The 19,403-nt window shown below is 36.4% G+C and overlaps 1 protein-coding gene across 1 annotated transcript in view; it reads right to left on the bottom strand.

Moving 5' to 3' along the window:
- The window catches only part of thsd7ba (thrombospondin, type I, domain containing 7Ba), a 188,327-nt gene that overhangs the window by 63,264 nt on the left and 105,660 nt on the right, over positions 1 to 19,403 (bottom strand). Inside the window, exons 9-14 of the mRNA XM_055031554.1 lie at positions 18,656 to 18,847; positions 16,464 to 16,695; positions 10,505 to 10,620; positions 9,645 to 9,777; positions 7,747 to 7,850; positions 1,053 to 1,244 (exon numbers count right to left, since the gene is read on the bottom strand). Of these exons, the coding sequence (XP_054887529.1) occupies positions 1,053 to 1,244; positions 7,747 to 7,850; positions 9,645 to 9,777; positions 10,505 to 10,620; positions 16,464 to 16,695; positions 18,656 to 18,847 (969 nt within the window). The remainder of the gene's footprint in view (positions 1 to 1,052; positions 1,245 to 7,746; positions 7,851 to 9,644; positions 9,778 to 10,504; positions 10,621 to 16,463; positions 16,696 to 18,655; positions 18,848 to 19,403) is intronic.

Below are 19,403 nucleotides of genomic sequence, written 5' to 3'. Positions count from 1 at the left end.
GCTAAAAGTGGATTATTTTTGGATATATCAGATTTGATGTCCACTGAAGTACACCGAGTTCAGCTGATATTCATAAAATTGAATAGCCAAATGGTACAACTGAATAGTCTTTTGTTAAAGAGCTTTTTGGCTCTGAAATAACTTCCACTTCAGATACAGAGAGAGTTGTCAGCATTGAGCTCAAGGAGGCTTTACAAAATAGATGAAGTGTCTAAGCGTAGGCCTGGGTATGCTGCCAGCTTCCTTAACCATAGACTGGAGCTTTACAAAAAAAAAAACAGAGCTCATCCGCTACCCATCAATCTCTGTGACAAAGAAATTTAAGCAAGCACTGAATTTGGCAAAATCAGTTGAAATCCTCAAAAGCCCTTTTATAACCGGCACAGGGTAATCAGAATTAGAACAAATTATTCATAGGGAAACGCACATGAAATCAATGTCCGACGTCATGTTATTTTTTCAGAGCATTATGAGGGAAGGAAGGCTAAGTTTACTACAACCCCTTCAGCATTAGATTAAATATTCACGAGGACAAATAGCATCCAGTCTGGTCTGCAGCCATGATATGCAATTCATATTGTGCCATCTGCACAGAAATTGGGAATAACAGGCTATAAAAAGTAAATTTTGGCCTGGTGAAAGGCTGACAGGGACAGTGTAAAGCGATAGTAATACGACCTGAATTACAGCCAAGGCGATGTTTATTGCAAATGGTACATAAAAGTCTACATGCTTTTGAGTATGTGAAGAATATGCAGCAATCAGTGCTGTCCAAGAAGCAACAAACAAATCCTGTCTGCTTGGTGAGATCGATAAGGATCAGGGTGTCCAAAGGCCGCCTTGAGGAAATAGCTGCAACCTCTCACTCAATAGTCAGGCTTGACAAAAGCTTTCATCTTCTTGGCTTTAATTTATTTCTAAAGTCACAGTCATATCAATGAAATCATGCAGCAGCAATGTGAGAACATTTGACCTCAGAGGAAAACAAAAGCAGTTGTTTTTGTATGACGTTAATGTCCCCACAAGATTAAAAGTGAAAGGAAAGTCCGTACCTACAAGTGAACGCCTGCGAGTGCGTGAGCTGCCACATCCGGTGCATTCAGAAAACTTGGACCAAGTAGTCAGAGTGCAGTCTTCCTTGCACGCCACCCGGCATTCTCTAATCTGAGAAGGAAAGGGTCCAGCCCATTGCAGGCACTCTGTCATGTTGGCTGGCTCTCCGTCTTCCCCAACACAACTGATTCCTGCAGACACATAGAGAGGAAATAATTCCAATTACATGATAATTGATATTCACACAAACTTTAGTAGGGCTGAGAAGAGAAACTAGTGGAGGTTTTGGGGGTCCATATTTATGTATATGTATATTTCAAATTAACTGATGCATTGCAAACATAATTTTTTTATACATTTCCAAAGGTTCAAAACTATGTAACTATTAGATGTTTTTAAGTTTATGTAAATTTCAAATATACAACTATTTCAAAAACAGTGAGACAACAGAACAAGCTCTACACAAAGTATTATGACGTATAATATATTGTATTATAAAATATATTGTATTATATTAATTATTCCAACACCTGGAGGATGTATGTTTGAACTAACCTTTCAAGTTCTCCAAGTTCTTGAGAACTTTGAAACTTAAGTCTTGATTGGGAGGAACTTTTTGATCCAACTAGAGTTATGGCTTAGCAAGTCGCTAATTATTATTTATTGCAAAGAGGCCCTCCAATTTCTAACACTGCGAGCTAATCTGGCTACTAATATATTGACTAGTGGAAAAATGCAAAAAGTTGGTCAGCAATTTAAAAAGGACTTTGCTTGCTGTAAAGCCAAAAAACAACAATTAATCAAAAATCTGAAAAAGTTTGCGAGGTTAGAAATAACTTTGTATTTCCTCTTCTACATCATATGTTTCTGTCTCATCTCTGATCAGAAACAAATTTCTTGATTACATTAAATAATTTTTAGAAATATACAGAACTCAGAATAAAAATTAATCATGACCACGTTTGTATGGAAGACGATTAAGTCCACTGAAAAAATGTCAGAAATTTGAGTTGAATGCATATGAGAGAGATGTGAGTCATGCAGAAGAACAAACTCTCTGGAAGACCAGGTTGGATTTAAGTAATTTTCTTTTCAAGAACCTAATTAAAGTGAATATCTTGAGGCAAAATTTATATTCTTTCAGAGACTTGAATCTTCTTCTGCACATTTCTATTGGAATATAAACATTTCCCTCGATAAAGACCAACTGATGAGATGATGTGACGCCACATAACTTTTTCTATTAAACAGAAAAAGGGCATTGATTATACATATTTCACTTTGCAAGTAGTAAGATCCAGATGTCTGTCAGTAAATAAGTTCATTCTGACATTGAGAAAGAATGACACTTGCTCAAAAGAGGGAGAGTTCTACAGGAAAATAGAGACCTGTCTCGTGAACATTTGGAATAAAAGAAAAAAAAAAAAAAAACACTGTTGAGGATAACTTATCCCAAAACTTTGATGCCTTAGAGAATTCACTGCACAACCTACAAACTAACAATCTCAAAAGCTGTGTGGTTTGCTGTGGGTGTGTGGGGCGGAAATTTACATAGAAAGCCCAGCAAAGGCGATAATAACCATAATTAAGGTCCATTTATGTAACACTAAAAAACTCAAGACATTTGTTAAAAAAAGGGATGGAAACTGATAGTTGAAGAGGGAGCTTTATTCCTCTTTTTTGTAAAAACTTTATAGGAAAAAAAAAATTCACAAGCTGCAAAGAAGTCGTCCATCTATTATCACTATGACTGCTTTGTCTTCAGTGACATTTATTTTCATCCTTACACCTATTCAACTCCCCCATTCAGCCTCATTCTGTCATTCTCTGTGACTTTTATTGGCATTTCTGTTCTGACTTTCTGACTTCCAACTGTTGACTAGCCAATTTAAGAATAATTATTTCTCTCTGTTACATAAGTTCATTTGTGTGGCTTTTCAGAGAAAACGCTCAGAAATTGTGATACTCTTGCCATAATTTTTTTCACCAATGGCAAGGATAATCTTTTACTATAGACTACTAGGTAAAGGTAAGCATCTCTGATAATCACTCAAAGGAAATATTTGACCAAATCTTGTCAGTATCTTTGTGGTGTGATTGTGGAGAACACATAAAAAGGTATTCTTTAAAGATCATAGCTAGGTTTCAACCAAAGATTCATTTCCTAATATTACTTGTAATAGCAGATTTTTAATATTCACATTCTCACCATCAAGCATAATTTCCATTTTAATTCTGTGTGAAATGTTCTTCATAAAGTACTGTGAAGAGTAATATAGACCAGAATCATCAGAGCCATTAAGCCACATCTTTCCTGCACATCAGCAAAACTCATTTTCCACTGAATAATCTTTTCCTGGAGCTCCAGTTCAACTAGGAGAGGTTCATAATACATGCTGCCAGATCTGAGTTGAATTGTGACAATATATTGAATTTAATGGAAGACTGAACTCTGCATAGTTGTTTGTTGTTTGATGAAGATGTTCTTCAATTGCTTGTCATCTTCCAGATGATTAACATTGGCCATAAAAAGCAAACATTCTTTTCAATGACGAGAGGAATTCAAGCTCTATTTGGTTTTTCACATTATAATGTGTTTTATGATGGTTTTATTGTTCAGTGGAATCAAAGGTCTTCATTATTTAGAAAAGAATAATAGAAAAAAACATGGGAACACTGATGCATCCTATATGTATATGGTCTTTGGGAAACATAAACAAAAACAACATTAAAATATTGTTAAGGGTTTTAATCTGAACTTTTTATAAATGCGCTGGTTAATCCATTATGTTTCATTATGAATTTAGTAGTAAAGTCTCCTTCATATCAGATTAGGATTCGTTTCCGTTTCCAAGATTTCTAAGAGTTTCCAAATAAAGTTGGACTATGACATATTTTAAATACCTAATATCATAAAGCTATCCTTAAATCTTGATGTCAATGCGATCACAGTACCTATATCGCAACACATTTTATTTACGTTTTGCTAAATTTTCTTTTAAACACAGAAAATAACATAAATGAGCTTTACAAGCTGTTGAATCATGTTTTTGTTTGTTTTGCTTTGTTTGTCAGAGTGTTCCTCTTTAAAATGACTTTCTACAAGGTTTACATAGTTAATGTAATGTCAAGTGAAAATTAAAAACTTGGTGTTTAAGCATCTTTCTAAGAAAACAGGAAAGAAGCTTCCACATTGTGGGGTCAATAAAACCCATTTACACTATTCTATTCCAATTATTTTAACGTAGAAGACATTGGGACCCAAATACACTTTCCTGTACTTGGTCTTCCAAGCCAAGTTGAGCCATTAGGGCTGGAAGGTTTGACTATGTGGCCTCCAAACTAACAGCCTGCAAGGGGAACTGGGCAGTCAGCATCAGCTCATTAACACTGTTTCTGCTCTTCTGGAGACGGATGACAGCAGCCTTATGTTAGGATTTTTTTCTACCCCTTGGACAGTGTTGTGAGTTGCACTGTAATTGCAAAATCATCCCTTAGATTAGGTTAGATTTTACATTTTAGCAAGATAATAGCTAAGAACACCAAAACAAAATAACACACAGCCTAGCCTGAGGAATACACTAAAGTACTGGTGTGACTTGAGATTTTGTTAACATTGAACATTAAGGCAGTGTGAAATCTTTTGGGAAGATTTGCAGTGAACCAAATCCTTTCTCTAACTTGTTGAGTTTGATTGATCTGCCTGAAACAAGTAAGAAAAAAAAAGTGCCCCGCTTGTAGACTAACATCTAAAAAGGCTTGAGGCTGACAGTACAGCTGAACATGCTCAGTGCAGGTTTCCACACACTCCAACTGTATAGTACAAAAACCTTCAGTTTAATCTACAGTTGACGTTACGCTCTACAGCTCCAAATGAAAGGCTGGCATTGATACTTGACCTTGTTTTGAATGGAGTAAACTTCCTGCAAGAAGGAATGGCTGATGCAATTGTTTACTGGAGGAGGAATGCATGAGAATTATACCATATTTTACAGAATAAAATAAGCTTGCATGTCTTTTTATGCAAAAAGTAGCCACTTTATTAGGTACACTGTCACTCCGAATGTCAACTATAACTGGAAACTGATGCTCTAATTTTTACAGGGTCAATAACAGATTTGGAAAGTCTTTTCCAAATCTTCTTTTCAAGGAGTTTTCTTGAATATACTGTGTGTTGATTTCAAGTCAACATGCACTAAAATCTGATAATTTTACTGCAATCATGAAGACTTTAAAAAATTATGAATATTAAAAGGGGTCCAAACCAGAATTGGCAAGGTGTACCTTATGGTTCATTAGTTTTTATGGCTCCTTTACCAATAATCAATCTCTATATCCATGATATGTATATTATTTTTTCGAACATTTTGTTTCCAACCATCTTTGCTACATAAACCATGAATTAGATGCTATGTTGTGGTTGAAATATGTGAACACATATTTCTTAAATAGTAGTAGATTTTTATGGGTGTCAGTAACTGGCGGTTTCTTTTCAACATCTTGCAGCGCGAGAATAAAGTAGTAGCAGAGCTTTCATGAAACAAAGATTTGTGCTCTGAAAGCTTTTGTGGCTTCTTGAAAACAGAGTTGCTACTCAGGCGATTTATGCGACTATCCTTTCAAGTTTTATTACTACTATATATTTATTACAAGTTCAAATTTTAGCTATTTGGAGGAGGAAGTGCTTCACAAAGACTGACATAATCTGTTTTCCACCTGATAAAAAAAAATTGCAGTTTTATATATCTTAGTAGAACATTAGTCTATATAGGGTAGAACATTTCTGAATCAATTTTATGGCTTTCTTTCCCTGTGATCCCTCTCAAAGACTGCCTTTTTTCATTTATGCTGGGGGAAAGGTAGAAGACTGTTAAATTTATACTGCAAATAAAGTCGTCTTTTTGCTACAACTATGAGAATATGGAGCTTTACGTTGCTTTGTTTTACCTGTAGCAACTCTATTTTTTAAATATTCTTTCCCACAGCTGGGATTTTACTATCCTTAGGAACTATTCAAGGATGAGAAGTTGCTTTTATGGTTGCAATTAGATATGAATGGTACTTTATCAAGGATGCCAATCTCTATTCATACAACATCCTGGTGGGTTTCCCCCCCTGGAGATAGCGCGCTAACGCTTGGCTTATTTTGACAAAATAACCATAAAAGATATTGAACGTTGTCATCAAACTATGTTAGGCATAAATACTTTGTGTTGCAAAAGTATTCTATTTTTTTTTCAATTCGTCATGCAAAGAAAAATCAATATGTGTACACCCTAATCAGAAAGAGAAGTGAAAGGAAATATTGTACAGTACAATGTCGCATACGTTTGTATTTGTGCCCTTGCATTGTGTGCAAATATACACACTTTATAGAGACACCAAGAAATCTGAGCTGTTAACTATGCATAATTTTAAATCTTTTTTTTCACACTAGAGATCTGTTAGTTTCATATATCTTTATATGTTTGTAGTTCTCACACACTACAAACATTAATAAATATCCACACAATAAATACAATCAAAGATGAACAAAAGTACAGAGTGCTACCTACATAACGTAATATTTTCAAATACAGAGGTTAGTGCATGGTATTTAAAGGTCTGTGGATAAATGAAGAATTTTAGTTTTAAGTTCTGAAGTCTTAAATATGCCCTTGTCAATTGTTTCCTTCCTCTCCTCTTGCCTGGTCCTTTTCCCAATTATTATGCCCTAATTATGTATCAGTCTGACATTTATGTATCCTTGCCCCGTGGATTGGTTCTGCCACCCAAGGAGCAAATATAACTCAAAGTTTTTTGTTATTCATAAGTCTATATTTAAATTCCATGTTTCTACTAATTACAATTTTTCATCTCACACTTCAGGTTTGTTTGAAATGTCACAGGTATTTAACTTAGCCATTTTCTAATCACATTCGAATAGGATGCTCCAAAGGTCAATGAGGCTTGCTCTTAACCTGGAGACGCCACAAACACTTTCACTGTGCTCGTTAAAATTTCACTTCAGAAATGTCAGTCATAATTACAAAGAGAATTGCTCAAGTCCTCGTGACGACGCCGAGCAAGGCCGCACACTTCGTTGAATCACACACATTTAAACAGAACAACCTTCTGCAAATGTATTACTGGACGTTTGCTGGAAACACTGAAGGTTCACAGTCATGTTAATATAGGTAAAAATATTATATAATATAGAAATGCTGCTTGCTTGCCATTTTTTATGCAAAATACTTTTTGAACAAATTTTTCACAGTTGATATTCCACTTTCTTCCTGATGTCTGTTTATGCCTGGAAATTAAATCTCTCCTTACAATATTCTGATGTTGTTTTATATAGCATGGATATGCAGAATAAAAAACTACAAATTTCATATATGAAATGTTATTATTTGAAGATGATCCAATCAACCTCCATTACTAAATGGCAAAATATTTACTCAAGCTCCTGCAACATAACAAGGGAGTGCTGAAAGTGTACCTTATAAGCAGAAAACATTAGGAAGCCTTTGCTGTGTTATAAAAAACCCCAATTCAAAAAAGTTGTCTTCATAAATTCCGCATCACCTGTTCAAGAAGCCCAACGAAAACAGATATTTGATCTTTTTCAAACACAGACAGTTTAAGGGTGAGCAGCAGCTGTGTGGAGAACAGAATGTGTGGAAAAGACAATAGGTCAGGGTTAATCCTTGCCTCTCGTTTCTAAACCATTTCCACAGGTTTCTCCAGATCCCGATAATCCTCGTCTAACTGAATCAGGCACCAGGGTACAACTGTGCCACTTGTGCATCCTCCACCTAGATAGGGTGACAAACACAAAGGTTTTATTTGGTAAAGGAGGAAAGCTGTTTCATATCATAATGTCATAACTTCTTATACTCAGTTTGTAAATTGATGCAACTTTGAAGAAGCATCATTCATCTTGTAGAGATTAACAAGAACATTATTACTGCTTTTAAATTTGTCTTGTCTGCATATTCTCTGTTTAACAGAAAATGTTTACATGATGCTTTTTGCTATGTTTATGTTGCAATATGACCCGTTAAAATGACTGCTATACCAAATAGGCTACGTCTGAGCATTTTATACATATTGGTGATCCAACAATATCAAACAAACACAAATAAATTCTGAATTTTTAAACCAAATAACTAATTTGCATGTATATTGTGAAGGACCGTGCAACATTGTAGAATAATTAGCATTCTAAATAGGCAGATAAACAATGAGAACCAATTGTGAATAATTGTTTCTCTTGATGTTTTATTTCTCATATTTAGATTAGTAGGTTGTAAATTATAAACGCTCTAAATTAAATAACAATAAACGAGATTCATAGTTTAATGATTGGAGTCATAAAACTCCTTTTAACGACTGTTTCCCAAACTGTTTATCTCATGTTTAATTTTCATGATAAATCTGATTCAGTAAGGTGATACAGTCATTAATTCCCAATACTAACAGCACTAAACCTTTTTAGATCACTTATATATCTTTTTCTAATTGAAACAGCTCAAAAGTTTAAACCAAAAGCTATCTATGTCAGCTATCTGTTAGCTAGCTAACAGATAGCTAAGGTGCAAGGTGACTTTTCTTCAATTATAAAGACCTCAACTAACATAAACAAAATAGTTGCAAATTTTGTTTATTGGTTCTATGTCTATTTCTTTTTTCACCAAACAATATCAGTAGCTAGCCTAATTATATAACTGCAGCAGGATTTTGACATTAATTAACTAAGACTGGCAGTTGAGCTTATCTAATCCAAAAACAGCAACAACGGCAGAGTGAAAATGATTGATTGTGAAAGTGAAGCTGAAATGCATTTTTCTGTGGAAACGAGAGGACATCTGTTAGAGGCAGATATCCTCGACTAAAGGCCCTGTTTAACGTAGCTGCTTGCTTGACTCCCCCATGAGTCAGCGTACCTGATTCTACAGAGAAGGATTGGTCAAAACCCCCCTTTTAGTTTTTTATGGGGATATTTGATGACTATTTAAGTATCCTTACGATAGTGTGTGAGCTGTACGTCTAACAGCCAATCATCAGTCTATCCACCCTAAACTTAGACATGAAGTCATTCAGTTTTACCTAATCAGAGACCTGAGAAAGAAAAGTGTCGCCTTTTTAGAATGCACCAATGAGTATATAGTGTAATTTATAAGATTGCTTTCCTGCATGTTGGATCAAAGTCAGATTCATCCATGTTTCTACGCCATATGATCAAAGACCTTATGGCTTCATCATCTGTGACCTTACAGATAATGTCATCAGTCTGGATATCATAGCTGAGACAGCAGGCATTGGTGCTCACTGAAATATGGATAAATTGAATCCTAGGTTTTCTTTTTTTTAATGGAGCCACCTAAAATGACAAACTAAAATATATGCCTTTATTCAACAGGCAACTTACTTGGATTATCTAATTCACTAACAAAATGTAGCTAATGAATATTTTAAATAATCTAACTAAATTATTGATCATGTTGTTGCCCTTAACACGTTCCACAATGCATTACAAACTTGGTGAGTTACTTTAAGTCTTGCTGATAAGAAAAGTGAAAATATTTAACTATAAATTTAGTTTTTACCTAAACACCGGACATACACGAACTGAGTCACACTCCCTTCCTTCGTACAGTGTGTCAGGGCACTCTTGACCTCCATTAGCAGGCGTCTGAATGATGATTCTGTACCGAGATTGCATTGCAGCAGTTGAATTATCTGTTCAACACGAAACACAAATTTCACAAAAAGTATCTTCTTACAATGCAGTACACAAAAAGTCTAAACAAGTAAATGAAGGAGACCCTTGCAAAGGACAGTGAATTTAAAATGATGAGAGCACAAGTTTCTTATAAATGTCTCTAACAAAGATCAGGCATTATCAGGGCAGTCTGACATCTCAAAGAGACAGCCAAAGAAACAAGTGCTCTTGAAATTGATCTGACTGATTAGCATGCCCTTGATGCCCGTGATGTCCTACACTTCCATGCAGTCTGTTTTCGGACACACCACAATGTAATGGCTTCATTTGGCTCGGGCTCCAAGGCTCATTACACAAAACTAATTACAAAACATTAAAAAGGCGACAATTAAGAAAGTGATTTCATCGTCAGCATGCCTAGTGGACTACAGCATATTTACAGCGATGCTATCCCTGCTCACTTCTTCAAAAAACAATTAGATATTTTTTGCTTTCCAAGATACTACAGTACACCTACGGAAAAACCATTAAATACTCATTTTCCTCTTGATGTGTCAACTTAATGGAATAAACATGTAAGGGTGTCACATGTAATTAAGTGTAATTATTAAGCACACTGGACCAGAGTGATGTGCCAGTTCACTGCTATTTATTAATGATTATTTCCGCATCAGATGAATATTATTTTACAAAGTGTTGTCAGTCTTATAGGTAAACAACATAATCCTTCATGCAAAGACATACCTGGGAGACAAGATGCTGGACACGCTGTCCATTCGCTGAAGGGCGTCACTACACAGTCCTTCTTGCAAGGAAACAAACAGGGCCGGGTAGTTTCTGGGCGAGAAGACTCTAAACACCTGTGGACAAAAAGTGTCTTTAAATTGACCTTATCCCAATGAACAACGCACAGCTTGGTTTTCATTGGTAAGAAAGCAATATGGTGGACCAGCTGTTCTGTGCCTTGCAGATTTTCCTAATAAATGATGCCGTTCATGTATGCGAATTATAAACACACACACACACACACCCACACACCCACACACACACACACACACACACACACACCCACGCACACACGCACACACACGCACACACACATACACGCACACACACGCATATATGTGTTGCTTTCCATCCATTGCCAAGTTCCTGCGGTAGAACAATTCCATTAGCAAAATGAAACCTGGAGATTATTATTCATTTAGATCATCTTTGTGCGGAGAACTGGAAAAGGCACACAGCAGAGCTAACTGTATTGAGCATAAGGCTTCCGAAACCCATTTCAAATAGCTGATGATCTGTGGACTGACAGTAGTCAGAAACAACCGCCAGTTCAGCATGTGGACATTTACAATTATCTCATTAACATAGGTGCCGATTCTGGATTCTCCAGAACCCACATGCACCAGCTAAACCAGTTTCTCTACACAGGGTCAAATAGAGCCATCTATCCATCTATCACATGCTACACACAGACTTGTTGACGTGGTAACCGAATGACAACACCTCCGCTAACCTAGAAAGCTGAGGTTACATTTGAGTGTATGCATGCAACATTTCCAACACAAAAACACAGAACGTTCAGGTTGTTACAGTCAATTTTTATTTTGCAATTATTGATAAATGATCAGCAAAGGTTGATCAGCTAAACAATTGCACTATTAATCTGTCAGAAAGTGTGTGTGCGTGTGCGGCCTTATTTTATTTCTTTTTTTTTTTTGTGACTGAGCAAAACTGCACAGCACATCTTAACATCTATATGTTAATGTAGCATCACTGACCTATTTTCTCTGGCTATTGTTTATATAAAAATATTTTACTGACCAGTAAAATGTCATACCTTGCTATCTAGTTGTCATAGTGGTGACAATTAATAATTTATCCATCTATTTATCCTTTCTAAATCATGCATAGATTTAAGATTTAGTACGCTTTATTGACAGCTAAAAACAATATCATCAACTTTTCTGCTGCCCAGCAGGAAGCTGGGTGGGGGAATCTTGTCTGTGTGATGTCACATTTCAACATGTCTACATAGCCATGTTTAGACAGGGGTTTAATATTAGACATTTAATATCAGCATGTATCATATTTTGAAATTAACACATTTACTCTGAATGTCCCAATTGCACAAACAGATGTTAGTTTCTTTGTAAAGCTGCAGTAGATCTTCCTTGGAATTAGGCCGATCTGTAATTGTGCATCAATTTGAAGTATAAACTCTAACCTTTCAAAATATTTTTTTCTTCCTCTTCCTGTACTCAGAACTCGGATTCCAACTGTATTCTACAACCTGCTTCTCCTGGTGTCCTTGTTATTCATGCAAATCCTGAAAAATGTCAGAGAACTCAGTGTTGAAGTAGCAATGAATTTGCTATAAGAGGTAAAGAGATATTCAGTGAAAGCCCAGTGACACCTCACCTTATGCAAATCTTCATCTACTGCAGCTTTACCAAGAAAAACTAAGCAACTTCACTGAATTACACTGTTAACACAAGATCAGTGAAAACAAAGGGAAAGCATATCCACCAGTAATTGGACTGCCTCAACTTTGAACTAATAACATTTGTCACTAATGAATTGTACTGCTAATTAGAGGACCAAGATAAGTATTACACATATTTATTATGTGAAATTTCCTAATTGTTTTTGAGATCCACAACCACTGCCTCCACAATCTGATGAGGCACAGTGTAGAAGGAGTAAGTAGCAGCTCTCAGCAACATTTTTTTTCTAAAAATAAACTTTGCTCCACCTGTGTCAAAGATAAGAAACCAGATAACGGCCAGCTGCCAGAAGTGTGCAACTCCAATAACAAGAAAAGCTAAATTAGCATTTTGCTGGAGTGTAATCTAGGGAGAAAAGGTTAAAACAAGGGTGCTAATTAAATTGGAGAAAATGTTTCAACATGAAAATTGCTTAACAGTTCATCATCTCTGACATGTTAAAGGAACTGTTAAATTTTTTTAGTGCCTTCAAACTCTTTCTCTAAAATAAAAAAGAATCTTTTAATGTTGTTTAGGCACATTTGTTTCTTCTGTGACACCTTTAACACCCCATAGACTGTGTTGTATTCTCTGAGTTGCAGAGCTTTGACATGATTGGGATTAAAACATTCTGCAAAATAAAATAATTCATAAGCTTTAATGTTTTGATCGACCAACAGGCAAACCCGTCCTCCTTGTCTCGCAGAGGCATGCATAGATCTCCAAATTTCATTTCGGATTGAGTGACTCCTTTTCCCCCCAACAACTAGAAATCCAGGATTCACTGGAGGCCCAGCATGGTGCCACATCCCTCCGACTGCAGAAGCCAGCATGGAGAGGAATGAGATCAAAGTATACCAAAGCATGAGAAGGCAGGATATATAAAACCTTCTTCTTCCCTTGCTTTATCCCCTCTCTTCTCTCTGCCTTTTTGCACTGGTGCATGCCAGAGGCCATGGCAATGCAACAAAGCAGCTGGGGGAATATTGTGGGATTTGCTGAAAATGAGGATGTCAGACGTACAGTTAAGGCAATGAGGTTCAGCTATGACAACAGTGTGAGGATTGAAGGTCTTATAGATATTTCTGAAAATGCCTTAAAGAGTGCAGTCAAAGACCAAATTCATTGCTGCCATGGTCAAAGGTAATCTATACAATAAAGATGAATACTCTTTATAGTAAAACATACCACATTTTCCATAATTATTGAATTAATTTCAATTCTCAGAATGTCTGTGGATATTGATTTTCAACAGTATACAGAAAACTACACTGAAATTGGCCTTTGTAGGATGGGCTCTGAATTAAAAGTGTCACTTTGAAGTGGGATTACTGTAAATATTTTTACCTTGTGGAATATGCATTTTGTTTCTGTCATTTCCTGGTTCATCCTATTCTGCAGCCCCTTTTTGTGTTTGTAGATTTATAATAAAGCACATTATCTCTGTAAATTTCTTTGAAAACAACATTTAGACACAGTCACCACACTGAATATCACAAGATTTTACAGAGTTTGTATTTAAACACACTGACCCACCAACATTAGTGGGATTATTTAATTAAAGTATGTGTCCTCTTTCAGTGTCTCCAAGGATAAAAAGCGAAAAATGCTTTCATCAAAACTTTTCTAAGAGATTTTAATTGGCAAAGTTGGAATATTTGTCAATGTTTATGTCCTGAGAAACATGAAAAAGCCATCACAACTGCCCAGGGTTTTTGATCATTCACAGATTTCCAGTCTGAATGGAGCAGAAACGCTGCTGGCTGCTGCTTCTGCTGCTGCAGCCGCTGCCACAGAATTCCTCTGCCTCCTTACTACTCCCATGACACACATCTTGCCGACATTAAAGATTTTTGTAGAATATCAAGCAGATTTTAATTTAGTTTTAGAGTTTGGATGCTGTTAAATTATAATAAATAATTGCGTTAGATAGCTTACTCTCATTCTGTTTAGAGCTCTCATTTTTTCCCCTTTCATTCTAAGAATTGTGATTGCTGCAGTTCATGTAAAATTCACTCCATCTGTGCGATTCCCTCACAGTACAGTTTGGAGAGGCTTTTAAACCACAATGACTACGAAACAATTTGAGATTAATACTGTATTAGTCTGATTTCAGTTTCAAATCACATTCTGTATTCTGATTAGAGGTCCTTCCTTGTCTCCTACATGGCTTGTGGCAATCTTTAGGAAAGACTTTTTATTGCTTTCTTTCAGAGGCATTTTGGTCTTACCTTTTCCATAAAGACATGACGTGTGGAACATGAAAATAATATTTATCCTTTCAACAAAATTTCCACCTGAGTGGTTGATTCTGCATCTCAACTAGAATTACCATGTACCTCGTGGCGGCTTTTGTGACTAGTGCTTTTCTTGCATGGCCTGTACATTTAGCAGGTTTACAATTACACCAAAGTCTTTCCAATTTTTGATGATAGACTAACTGCTCCCTGAGATCTTCAATGCATTGGATATTGCTTTATACTCCAACCCTGCTTAGCACTGACTGTGATTTTCTCTTGACTTGGTCCTCATGGTTTTGTTTATGTACTAACATTCTCTAAGCAAACCTCTGAGACCTTCACAGAACAGGTCTCACCTTTCACACCAACAAGTACTATATCATTAAATACTGTACACCGATGTCACACAAACGGTTTGCTCACAAGCTAGGTGTCTTTTAGATGTACTGGTTGCACTGGATTTCTTTTAAAGGATTGAAGAGTAAAGAGGGTTGAATAGGAATTCATACTTCAGGTTTTTGATGGTAATAATTGGAAGCCATGTGTCATTTTACTTATATTTTACTATTTTGTTATGGTATGCATTGTTCTATTACTTGTAAATGCTTGGAGTTTGCAATTTTGAGGACAGATTGTGACAAAATTATGTGTTTAAATTATTAATCAGAACATGCAGTGTGTTATTTGTCATACATACTGCCCTTGTCAGAAAGTATCGGCTATTTTGAACGTAGTATTTGAGCAAAGTGTTGAAATATTGAATAGATTTCAGTGGTGTGTTACTATAGATGCTATTCTCGAGATGTGGAAAAAGGGAACAGAAATAAAACTGAAAATCAATCAAACTTTTTTCCTGCAGGCTCTGGGCTGATACCAAGGAAAACCCACTAAGCTTTTGGTAGAGCCACAGATCCCTGCAGAGATTATTGCCCACCATGAAATGCTTAGGTGCGTTGCTGACTGAAGGAACCTATTTTTCAAAAAGAACATTGGTTTTTGTTTTGAAATTTCTGTTCAAAAATGTTGAAAACATTTTCAGTTGAACGTTTGATAGTAAGTAGAAAAACAATATCCTCTGATAATGGTTGTATATCCCTAAGAGTAAAAGTGCCTCTTTTAATAAGTAAGTGAAAGCTTAAACTCACACGTTACTGACAGACACAATCATTACCGATGAATAGCAACATGCAGGTCGAAGTTTTAGGTGGTGTTCCAATAAATGAACACTTTGCAGGGATAGGAAAGAGGCAAAGTGATTAAATTCACAGCACACTGTACGAGCGAGATCTGTTGGAGGAGCAGAAATGACAGCTTTCATTAAAGCTTTTGTGGTGGCAGACAGGACGGGCATGACAAAAAAGCCTCTACATAATCCATTTTATGGCCCTGTCAATATTATGTTGAGCTAAAGAAGGGCAAACTTTGTGAATTATTTATAAATCTGTCTTTCTGGTGCGGGCTTTAACATCATTAAAGTGACAGCACAAAAGCCCTTAGCAGTGTTTGATATTGTATTGCTGAAAGAGAAGGATAATGGGGGAGCAGATACAAGATGAATATACATATAAATATATATAAAAGAATAGCAAAAACACAGAGTGAAAGTATAAAGGAAGAGAGACACTTCACAAAACTCTTGGGATGTGAATTCACAGAGCATCTGTCCTCTGAGTCATCTTTAAATATCTATACGATACTTAAGTTCAAATGTGTTTTTTGTGTTTTTTTTTTTTTTTTTTCGGGGTTTGGGGGGGTAGAACTTGTACTTCTTATCCAGTAATTACTGACAAAAAAAACAAACTCCTATATCTCGCTGAAAATGACTTGCAAGTTAGTTTGTTGTACTTCAAGTGTACTGAGAGATTCACACTAGAAACTAGACCAAAACACTGTGGTAAGTTTTAGTGTTTTTGTAGTAAAATGCTTTAAAAATGTCCTGATGACAACAAATTTACCCTGTGGCGGAGAGCATACCTCTTACTTATGACTGGACCAGCATTCATCCTCATGCAGCTGATGTTACGGCTCTGAACACCAACAGGGCAGGCGGACGTCTCATTCCTGTAGCTACTTTCGTTGATTTTCGAAGACGCGTCCTCAGTACAGGGTCCCCATTCTGAGGCTTCCCAGTAAAATACATTGCAAGGATGGTCATTGCAGACTCGCCATTCCTCGAGGACCGGGGCTGCTGGGCATGTTTTACCATCTGGAGGTGAACACAAGAAAACATAAAACAAAAACATGTGACAATGTAGCTTTTCAAAAAGTGCAGATTAATCCGCTGTCTTGAGACGCAAACCAACAGTTCTTTCTTGATTTTGCTCAAAGCGGTTTAGCTGGCAGTCATATATCTGCTGCATCTGTCCACAACACTTATGAAACTTGAAATTTCCACCAACAGCCAATATATCTTTCAACTAATCACCTAAATTTCAGAGGGCTTTTGAGCAAAGATGAAGTAGACCAGAGTCAATAAAAAAAAACACCCAACTGCCTTCTTCCATATCAGATAAATATTCAAGTTTTCAAAACCTGCTGTGAAGTGTCTTAGCACTTTGAGAAAACATTTCACACTACAACTGCTTAGAGGCAGCCAGATGCTGCTTATCACTGGGTTAACTTATGCTCAAAGAAGATGAATCAATCACCTTTATGCAGCACTGGTTTTGACAGTTTGAGGGTCTGATGCTTTCAGGTGTGTGTAACACAATCCTAAGAATGAACTACATTAAGGCATACATTGCTAAAAGAAGCAAATGCGAGCTGTTACAGTTTGTACACAGTTTTACAAAATACCCAATGAAATAAGACCAAAGTAGACATAATTCACAGCACCTAGTTCAATAAAGACTAAGAAGGAAATACAATGTATTGTGTTTTGCGTAAGTTATTGGTTCATTTCTTCCCTTTTTCCAAAATTACCAGAGGCTATTTCCAGTCATTTTCAAGCACAATTTGTTTTACTCAAACAGTTTTCATTTTGGAGAATAGATAATAATGACTTATTGCAGTGATCTACACATCCAAAACTGTACATAAATATGAGTGAGTTTCCCTCTAAATGCATATGAAATTTGTGTCAGATCAAAGAGGCAAGTTTGGTTTGAGCAATTTTTGGAGCAGAATATTATCAAAATAAAGAAAACTGCAGTCAGTGAGTTGACAATAAACTTCTCTGTAAACCCAATTACTCTGCATTCAAATACAAGGTTATTTTTGACAGATGTCACATGATCAAAATGAGTCATCTATCATGACAACGACCCCAAAAACTCCTGAAAATGTCACCACTTAATAATTTTCAGATAACAGTAAAACGATAAATGTCCACTAATCTCAATAAACTGAAGCAGCTTGGTAAACAATGATGCAAATAATGATGAAAATTGATGCAATTCAAAGTCAAAGGCAACCCTGATGCTGACATGTACCAAAGTTGGCTATAAAGGCAAAATAATCAAAAAGTGATTCAAAATTCCAACTTTCACTTACTTTTCAGAGATAGTACTGAGTCTAATGTCTCATGCTGTTAGTGGGAGTTTCTGATTACAAGAGCTCCTCAATCTGAATGGAATCAAATGATAAAAGCCCAACTGATGTGCTATATGTGTTAACTGGAGAATATTGAGGACCACAGCAAACACATACATGACTTTTTCACTGAACTACAACCAAAGAGATACTTGTAGTTTCTGATCTACTTTGCATTCCACAGCTGTACTGTGGTTTCACACAAACGTGCTCTCTCACAGCCTCCTCTGCCAGCCAACAGATATCCAGAAATTGGGTTTAAGCTGCAAGATGTTTTCATCAGCTGTTATTGCTGATATGTGTTTAGTTACAGGGATTAATGGGCAGCAGCCGCCTGCCAAGGCAGCCAAGGCTGTCTGACTTGAAAACATGAAGTATACAGAGAAACACTTGCCAGAGGAACAGCTCCTGATAATGGATGATCTGCTCAAACCTCAAATGTTTTCTGAAATGAAAATTGTCTATATAACACTCTTAAATCTGAGGAACCAGGAGAAAGGTGGTGAAAACTGTCAGGTTCTGTGTCATTACTAAACAAAAAACTTAAACTGGTTGAAAAGTAAAATGTGTGGAAGAAATATGCATTCCCCACATATGGAGAAGAGTACAAGCAATCAGAGGGATTCTCAGGTTACCTTTTCCTGGGATGGCTAATACTGTGCGACTGCGGCTCTGCTTGCCCTCTCCGGTCTTTGTAGCGCAGCTGTGTGAGCAGGAAGACCAGGAGGACCAGGAATCCACCACACAGTCTGCAGAACAGGCCACATCACAGGCCTCCTCAGTGGGTGGAGGGTCATCGACACAGTGGGTGTCAGGCACATCACCTCCTAAACATGGCATAGTAACACAGCTGAAATGAAAATGTTGGAATTGTGATTGAGTTATGAGCTATGTGCAATAACTGGCTTTCATTTTACTAAGGCAATAAAGGGAGAAAAAAGGTAATTTTTAGTTTTTATTTTATTTGAGTTGACAAAACAGATATAACGACAACCATGTGATACCAAACTGAATGGTAGACTGTCATTCTAAAACACAGTTCCTTTTTACTAGATGTAATAAACTGTGACAATAAATCAGTTTGTGTCCAGGTGTGGGTGTGCATACAAAAATAAAACTGAGCAACTATTAAAGTTACACAAACTCAGCTTTTACTTTTCAACATCAGCAATATTATTGCCTTCACTAATCTGAAAAATGCCCAATACTTATACACTTGATAAAGCAGAACAGGTAAACTAATCTTCCTCTGTTTTCTCTCTTAATTTCTTTTGCCATTTAGAGTTCCAATATATCCAACAAATCATGGGCACCACTGATAAGAAATATGTAATATATGATGCAAATATGTCTGTACTTGCTCAATAATAATGTCACTTAACC

Source organism: Poeciliopsis prolifica, unplaced genomic scaffold (genome assembly GCF_027474105.1).
Source record: "Poeciliopsis prolifica strain line A6 unplaced genomic scaffold, Auburn_PproV2 SCAFFOLD007, whole genome shotgun sequence".
Taxonomy (NCBI): Eukaryota; Metazoa; Chordata; class Actinopteri; order Cyprinodontiformes; family Poeciliidae; genus Poeciliopsis; species Poeciliopsis prolifica.
Note: the sequence above shows the minus strand (reverse complement) of the source record. Positions and strands in the feature narration are given on the sequence as shown.